The sequence below is a fragment of the Rhipicephalus sanguineus genome, chromosome 1 (assembly GCF_013339695.2).
Source record: "Rhipicephalus sanguineus isolate Rsan-2018 chromosome 1, BIME_Rsan_1.4, whole genome shotgun sequence".
Classification (NCBI taxonomy): Eukaryota; Metazoa; Arthropoda; class Arachnida; order Ixodida; family Ixodidae; genus Rhipicephalus; species Rhipicephalus sanguineus.
Window position 1 is genome coordinate 246,731,016 of NC_051176.1, and position 9,038 is coordinate 246,740,053.

Genomic DNA, 9,038 nt, shown 5'->3' on the forward strand with positions numbered 1-9,038 from the left:
ATTGAGTGAGTGAGTGAGTGAGTGAGTGAGTGAGTGAGTGAGTGAGTGAGTGAGTGAGTGAGTGAGTGAGTGAGTGAGTGAGTGAGTGAGTGAGTGAGTGAGTGAGTGAGTGAGTGAGTGAGTGAGTGAGTGAGTGACCGATTGATTGATTGATTGAGACATTATTGTAGTTTACATATAGCTACAGAAGTTGCAGTGCAAAGTGCCGAGCATATACCGTACTACAGTATGCGGTATGCTTAGACAAGTCGAAGAGTGCACCTGCTGCAGGCTTTACAATTGTGTGTACGTGCGTTTTTTTTCCTCCTCTTTTTTCCCCTCTCTCTCTCTAGACCCTCTTTCTTGCCCCTATTTCCCCTCCCCAGTGCTGGGTAGCAAACCAGATGCTAATATCTGGTTAACCTCCCGGCCTTCCTTTTTTCATTCTCTCTCTACAATTCTCTAGATCGTGAAACTGATGACTTTAAAATTGTCTTTTTTTGAAGTGCGATGACAAACTTTTATGCCGAATTCGTTTCGTTGCTCGAGATTTCCGTTTGTGAACCACGACACAACAGGCTTTCACTCGGTAGTACCTTTTTTTTTTTTACGTCGTGTCCCCGCAACTCTTAAATATTTGCCCCTTTTTCCGGTCGCCAGACACGAAACACGTTGTACTGCCTTGTCATCACTAAGAAAAATTCTCGCACATCGTCTGAATGCTAAAAATGAATATTTTCGACCATATGATAGAGCCTTAAAAGTCGCTACTAAAAACCAGGCATGGTTTTGCAAACGCATAGAACTGCAATATTATCCTTGGGAATTATACATGCATGAAGACCACATGAAAGGTGCTAGCTCCTTCAGACGCTTGTGCTACTTTGGGCTCCTTGGGCTTGTATCAACGTACAAAACAAAATTGTTTCCGGGGTCGCAGTCTTAAAACGCAAGGACACTCCTTTATAATGCTGAGGCTGGTTTAGCACGCTCAAACTGTGCGTGTATGCTTAATCAACCTGTAACAGGCAATAGCGCCTTTAAAGGCCGTGGATACGTTCCACCGGCGGCACTCGATAAGTGAACTGTGTGAAGCGATGCGTTTTGTGGCCTGCAGTAAATTACTCAACACATCCGAAAAGTTAATTTCTAAAGAGGACAGAGCAATGGCGGAGAGGATAAATAAATAGCCACAACAGCTGATGCTGTGTTGATTCTTATAATTTATTTCGTCAATTTCAATCGGTTGCAGCCGCGCCAGCTTTCGGTAACTTCAGAGCAACTTGGGGTTGAACGGCTCCAGCTTCTGGCCGCCCACTGTAATCGGGCTCTCGGTGAGGACGTGGCGGATCTTGAGCGGCGAGTAGCCGCCCTCCGAGTAGATGGAGCCCACGAATTCGAGGAACCTCTCTGGCGAGCAGTTACTGTTGCCATGCTTTCCGCACATGTACCTCATCAGCTTGATGCCGAAGACCCAGGTGCGGACGTCTTTGCAGGCTGCGTACACTTCGTCGGCGAAACGCTTGTGCACGGCGTACACCGCCTCCGTGGCCGACGGCTTGCCGCCTTCCCCGGTGCTGGTCCCGTTGATGGCGACGAATTCGGACTGCTTCGGCGAGCAGAACGCCTGGCAGACGAGGTTCTGGAAATTTTTGAAGCACTTGCTGTCCTTGCCCACGCCGAGTGTGATGAGGCTCTTGTACTCGGACACGAATACTTTCGCCTGCTTAGCGTCGCAGCAGGCCGGCACTGGCTTGCCGGAAGAGTCGGTAAGGGCGGGGCACGCCCCCTTTAGAACCTCACTCTCGATGGAGACTGGAACCTGCTTGACGGAGCACGGGAGCGGTTTGCCAGAGTCCGGATCCGTGCCGCAGTAGCCGTATGTGACGCACTGGGCCAGTGCTGACGACACGAGCGCGACGCTCAGGGCGACGGTGAAAAGCCAGCCGTTGGACATCGTGATGCGTATGCCCGTCGCGGAGACCTCAACGGTGCATATGCTTTATGGGCCCCCAACGTGCGCTCCTTTTATACAGCTCGGTGCCATCGGTTTGCGTTCGCGGCGTTTACAGTTGACCTTCAGTTTCTATTGTGAATTAGATAAATCAGGGTGAGCTGACATAGAGATAACACAGGTGGATAAGCGCTAGGGCATTCATTAGATAGATACGCCCTGCAGTGCAGCCCTTAATTGTGTGACGCAGAGCTGTCAATCGTTCCAGTGCAAGTTCGTATCTTAAGTGCTCTATTGGGTCAATAGAGCACTTAAGTGCTCTACTGGACTAGCGGTCAGTCAGGATTGTTACGCGCAACAATTCTGAACAAAAAATCGCTGTAAAATACAATTACATTTCTAAAGCTGGTATATATTCTCTCCATAAATCGCAAATTTGCAGCGTTCAAAAAAAGGCCATATATCTCTTGGAATAGAGGAGCACCATCGCCAAGGCTGTAATTTGCAATGTTAGACAACGAGCCAAATTCAATATCTAAGAACTTCACAACCTTACGGATGCAAGTGTGTTAGACAGCAAAAAAGCCTTAATAAATCTATCACGCATTTCCCATAGTCAGCCTTGCGTGTTTTTACGGTCATTACTCAGGGAAAATACGGGCGGTAGCCTAAACAAAGTGCATGCACACAGAACTGATTAGAATTAATGCTGTGATAAAACTACACCACAGAAGGCTCCCATATTTTAGCGACGCATATTTTTAGGAATGTCATTGAACAATTGTACGTGCATTGCAGGAAATAAATGCACTGCTAAAACATCTCATTTTATTACATAGGAGCCACTTATATAATTAGGCCGTAATATTTACTCAGAAAAAAAAAAATCTTCGGACGCGTGCTTCAATGACCACGATGCGAATATCACAACCACTTGACGATTGTGTACCAGCACTGGTTGCATACGCTACGCTGCTCAAAGAAAAAAAAAACCCATAAGATAATGACCTAATTGCTCAAAGCAAAGCCCAGTTCGCTAGACGTCATTAAATCTAGTCTATCGGCATTTATAGCGTCACTTTGGAGCGTACTTGTCACGATACCTGAGTGGTTGTGGCATGAATACATGGCCATATAGGTCCCCGATGTGCCACGTATTCATTTATTGTTTACACAGTCTGCTGAGCAGCGTGTAATTGCAGTTTGATAATCGCAAAAAGTCAAAAGTAGTAACACTCTAAATGAGCATGCTGCAAAAACAAAAATGGTTCCCACGCCCTCATGCCACTTTAAAAAAATTATATGACATATAGCAATCTATGTCATAATGCACATCATTAAATGATAAAAAGGGATATCATGGGTATACCACTGTCATATTATAAGAAAAGGAGCAGTCACTCAGTGCAAAAGCACATTAGCGTCTCTATACCCATTTCAATCTCAATAACCATACCCACCGCGCGAACGCTGGGCCACGAAAGAAAGAAGTGCGCGCGCTATTCCTTCGGAGTGCAAGCCCAACCGACGCGTTTGGTAAGAGCCCTGTTGCTCTACGTTGAATAAACCCTGCCTGGACCACAGAAGCGATGTGACAATATTTACGCACTCATATCATCAACCGCCGTACAATAGTTACGGCTCCTTAAAACCACGTCAAAAAAAAATCACACGCCGTCGTAGTTCAGGGGCTAAGCTATTGCGCTGCTATACTCGAGGACGCGGGCTCGATTCCCGACCACGGCAGCCACATTTCGATGGGGGCGAAAGGCAAGAACACTCGTGTATACTTAGATCTGTGCGCTCGTTAGAGAACCCTGCAGGTGGTCGAAATCAGTTCGGAGTCTCCCACTACGGTGTGCCTCGTGATAATTTCGCGGTTCTAACACGTAAATCTGCTGCTTCTATTATACAACTACTCCTGCTGCTACTACTACTGCTAATACTAGTACTGCTGCTACTACTAATAACAATCTAAGGTTAAGCAAAAATATAGACAAAAGACGTGAACGCTCGTGAAGGTATCTTGTACGTCTCTCTTCATTACGTATATAGTATTTTTTCTTTTACACTGTAGGCGTCGGTAATACAAAGATAGCGTTTACGATATTACTCTTTATCGCACAAGATTAATCGGCCGATTTGTGCAATTTTACGACCAACATTTCATAAAACTTCGAGAAACGTGACTTAATCGGCACGCAGTCAAATTGCGACACTTAAAACACTAATAAATCTTCATTTCTCTGACTTCAAGAAAGATTGAATACTTTGGTTTTTACGCGACGTGTACCAGTGTGTTTGAAGGCCGCATAACTCGAACCGCTCTTAGAGGTGATTTAAATATTACGCTTATATCACTGTGCCTACTTCAATGTAGGAAGGCTTTATATAGCCTATAGAATTCGATGAAAGCTCATCTGGTCAGGAGTAAGTTGCAAATGAAGATCACGGTCACTGAGTCATTGAACCGGCGTATTAAAAATTTGCTTTCAAAGACAAGCCAACACTGCAGTCCTCTCCCCCCAAATACCGTCTGTTTCACAGATTGTGAAACATTCAGGTCCGCGGCATGTGATTATGTCACGCACATTCAGAAATATTTCTATTATATAAGCTATTTTAACTTTAGCTCACGTTATAAATTTAACAAAAACGCTGTACAATTGTCGTTCGTGAAATATGCGTGCACAGGCTGTTTATGCACATTGTCAAACACTATTTGCGCGATCATTTAAGATCCCTTAGGGTCATCAAACATGCAAATATCAATCATTTCTTAATTGACTTTCTGCTGTCATGATTATGGCGTACGTTAGAAAAATCACGGCTATCGTGTCTACTAAGACAATTTCAATTTGCTTCTATTCCGAAATATTCGTAACAAAATTTGGCAGTCGTTCAGCTCATTCCGCATTCAGAGGCGCGAATCGCGGCACAACACCATTGTGACGTAACTGCGCGTCCGACAAAGTTTCCAATTCACTTTGTATTACCGCGCAAACACACAAGGACAGAATACGTGCGTCCTTGTGTGCTTGCACTGTAATACAATATGAATGTAGTACGCCAACCCGCCCAAATCGGTACGCTAGCGTTTTCAGGCTACAGGCGAAGCAGATAACGACTGTCCTATCGCGCTGGGTAAGCGAAAAAGAACGACTGCCTTTCAATGCGTAGCAATTTCATGAGTTGGTCTGCAAATTCCGTCCGTTCGTTTATCTGAGGTTAAAAAAAGAATTTGAAGACCAGTGCCGGAGATAGTGCAACGCCGGGTCGATGCCGCGGCCCGCTATTATCCCCTTTCCAAATGCAAAAATAGAATGCGCAGTCAATTTAAACCTCTATAGTTGTGTGCTAGCTTGACAGCGGCCGGCCGTGACTCGATGATAGTTGAAAAAGAGGTCGACAAATGTAGGAAGTTTTACAAGCGTTTCGGCCTGTGGAGTGCATTAGCGCATTTCAGACGAACAGGAGGCGTGAGAAGGCGAATGTTTTTTTTTTTTATTGCATTTATGTTCCAGAAGTGAACGTTGCAGCAAGCAATCGAGGAAGGACTTCAAGATACGATACACGCCCCCGCTCATGAGATAAGCCAAAAAACATGGTTCCTCTGAAAAGACCTATAGTGTGGGTTGACGTCTTCAACAAGGAACTGCCTAGCAGACGAGTGGCCCAGCTGAGCGCGCTTTGTGGGCATGCACTTACCCTCGCCGTGTTGGCAACTTGGCTCCGTAATGCGGCTTTGACGCACAGAAAAGTCGCCGCTCGCGCACGCTATAGTTAAAGATTTGGGCTGCTGTACCACCTTTTCATTTGCGCACTTTTTTTAGATGCGAAGCAGCTTTTGCTTGGGGCTGTGTACGTCCCTTGGCGACCGTCCGCTTTCTACCAGCTAGCATAGCCATCCGAGCGCGCGCTCGCGCCAACGAGGTCTTCTTCCTCTTGTTCTTCGACCGCCTTGATGATGATACGTGCAGAGCACTTTAGGGGCCCGGGCTGCCGTATGCTTTCCCAGCTTGGCGTAACGCAGACAAAACCATGCGTGCTGGCACGCGCTAGCGCGTTCCGGCCTGTGTAAGGGGCTGGGTAAGACGCTGTGGCCTCTCCTCCTTACACTCTCTCAGCAATCACGTGATGGCCTCGGGGAACGAGATTCTGCAGGCGCGCGATGAACCAACGCGTTGTATCCTAGTCAGAACGCGCTGGCACGCGCTAGCGCGTTCCGGCCTGTGTAAGGGGCTGGGTAAGACGCTGGGGCCTCTCCCCTTTAAACTCTCTCAGCAATCACGTGATGGCGTCGGGGAACGAGATTCTGCAGGCGCGCGATGAACCAACGCGTTGTATCCTAGTCAGAACGCGCTGGCACGCGCTAGCGCGTTCCGGCCTGTGTAAGGGGCTGGGTAAGACGCTGTGGCCTCTCCTCCTTACACTCTCTCAGCAATCACGTGATGGCGTCGGGGAACGAGATTCTGCAGGCGCGCGATGAACCAACGCGTTGTATCCTAGTCAGAACGCGCTGGCACGCGCTAGCGCGTTCCGGCCTGTGTAAGGGGCTGGGTAAGACGCTGTGGCCTCTCCTCCTTACACTCTCTCAGCAATCACGTGATGGCCGTCGGGGAACGAGATTCTGCAGGCGCGCGATGAACCAACGCGTTGTATCCTAGTCAGAACGCGCTAGGCACGCGCTAGCGCGCTCCAGGCCTGTGTAAGGGGCTGGGTAAGACGCTGTGGCCTCTCCTCCTTACACTCTCTCAGCAATCACGTGATGGCGTCGGGGAACGAGATTCTGCAGGCGCGCGATGAACCAACGCGTTGTATCCTAGTCAGAACGCGCTGGCACGCGCTAGCGCGTTCCGGCCTGTGTAAGGGGCTGGGTAAGACGCTGTGGCCTCTCCTCCTTACACTCTCTCAGCAATCATGTGATGGCGTCGGGGAACGAGATTCTGCAGGCGCGCGATGAACCAACGCGTTGTATCCTAGTCAGAACGTGCTGGCACGCGCTAGCGCGTTCCGGCCGTGTAAGGGGCTGGGGTAAGACGCTGTGGCCTCTCCTCCTACACTCTCTCAGCAATCACGTGATGGCGTCGGGGAACGAGATTCTGCAGGCGCGCGATGAACCAACGCGTTGTATCCTAGTCAGAACGCGCTGGCACGCGCTAGCGCGTTCCGGCCTGTGTAAGGGGCTGGGTAAGACGCTGTGGCCTCTCCTCCTTACACTCTCTCAGCCATCACGTGATGGCGTCGGGGAACGAGATTCTGCAGGCGCGCGATGAACCAACGCGTTGTATCCTAGTCAGAACGCGCTAGCACGCGCTAGCGCGCTCCGGCCTGTGTAAGGGGCTGGGTAAGACGCTGTGGCCTCTCCTCCTTACACTCTCTCAGCAATCACGTGATGGCGTCGGGGAACGAGATTCTGCAGGCGCCGCGATGAACCAACGCGTTGTATCCTAGTCAGAACGCGCTGGCACGCGCTAGCGCGTTCCGGCCTGTGTAAGGGGCTGGGTAAGACGCTGTGGCCTCTCCCCCTTACACTCTCTCAGCAATCATGTGATGGCGTCGGGGAACGAGATTCTGCAGGCGCGCGATGAACCAACGCGTTGTATCCTAGTCAGAACGTCTGGCACGCGCTAGCGCGGTTCCGGCCTGTGTAAGGGGCTGGGTAAGACGCTGTGGCCTCTCCTCTTACACTCTCTCAGCAATCACGTGATGGCGTCGGGGGAACGAGATTCTGCAGGCGCGCGATGAACCAACGCGTTGTATCCTAGTCAGAACGCGCTGGCACGCGCTAGCGCGTTCCGGCCTGTTGTAAGGTGCTGGGTAAGACGCTGTGGCCTCTCCTCCTTACACTCTCTCAGCAATCACGTGATGGCGTCGGGGAACGAGATTCTGCAGGCGCGCGCATGAACCAACGCGTTGTATCCTAGTCGAACGCGCTGGCACGGCTAGCGCGTTCCGGCCTGTTAAGGGGCTGGGTAAGACGCTGTGACCCTCTCCTCCTTACACTCTCTCAGCAATCACATGATGGCGTCGGGGAACGAGATTCTGCAGGCGCGCGATGAACCAACGCGTTGTATCCTAGTCAGAACGCGCTGGCACGCGTTCCGGCCTGTGTAAGGGGCTGGGTAAGACGCTGTGGCCTCTCCTCCTTACACTCTCTCAGCAACCACGTGATGGCGTCGGGGAACGAGATTCTGCAGGCGCGCGATGAACCAACGCGTTGTATCCTAGTCAGAACGCGCTGGCACGCGCTAGCGCGTTCCGGCCTGTTAAGGGGCTGGGTAAGACGCTGTGGCCTCTCCTCCTTACACTCTCTCAGCAATCACGTGATGGCGTCGGGGAACGAGATTCTGCAGACGCGCGATGAATCCGCGTGGCGTGCTCCAATAAGAGTTCGGGACGAGTAACAGCAACAGCAACTGCAGTGAATTCATGGTGTGCTCCAATTGCAAGGACGCGTTAACATCGGGCAAGGTGCCCGTGATGAACGGAACTGATGAACGGAAGTCGACCCATGCGCTGCTTCGCATCCCCACATGGTTCCCTTTAGTGGGAGATGGTGTAATTTTTTTTCGTTTGTGTCTCTTTTTTATTCTTGTTGAATATCTTTCGACTGCGATTACACCGCTGCCTTCATGGTAACATCAACAACTTTCTGCGTAGTTTGTTATTACAGCTAGATGGCTGCACAAAAGCTTTAGGGTACCTAATTTGTACCAGTTCACTATTGAATAATGCTGCGCGTTTTGAGTTGTATGTGAACTAAAGGCACGTGTATTTTTGATTTATTGCAATCTTGTTTCAAAAACAATTGTAGCCCTGTGATACGCAAGCAAGCGGCTTATATAGGCTTATACACGGGTGTTACAGCTAAGAAGCACCAAGTATTAAAAAATAAACATAGGCGCTACGTATCTCCAATTAGTGCAGTCATTGTTCTGAGCCATATAGAGCACGTCAGCATATTTTTATTCCAACCCTCCAAGCTCGGCAATTAACAAAGATTGCTTAATGAACTTTTTAAATAGTAACTCTAGAGAAAAATCTTCAGTGCAAAAGTCGCAGCACTTGTTCAAAAAACGTCGAATTTTCAACCTATGATAGG

General features: G+C 49.3%; 1 protein-coding gene across 1 annotated transcript; it reads right to left on the reverse strand.

The window, feature by feature from the left end:
• Positions 1-1,235: 1,235 nt before the first annotated feature.
• LOC119376241 (NPC1-like intracellular cholesterol transporter 1) lies at positions 1,236-1,962 on the reverse strand. The gene has a single exon (XM_037646144.2). It carries the CDS (start codon positions 1,934-1,936, stop codon positions 1,253-1,255), a length of 684 nt encoding a protein of 227 aa, XP_037502072.1. The 5' UTR covers positions 1,937-1,962; the 3' UTR covers positions 1,236-1,252.
• Positions 1,963-9,038: the final 7,076 nt, after the last annotated feature.

Coding starts and splice junctions, on each gene's coding strand:
- LOC119376241 (XM_037646144.2), bottom strand. CDS start 1,936: ATGTCCAACGGCTGGCTTTTCACCGTCGCCCTGAGCGTCGCGCTCGTG.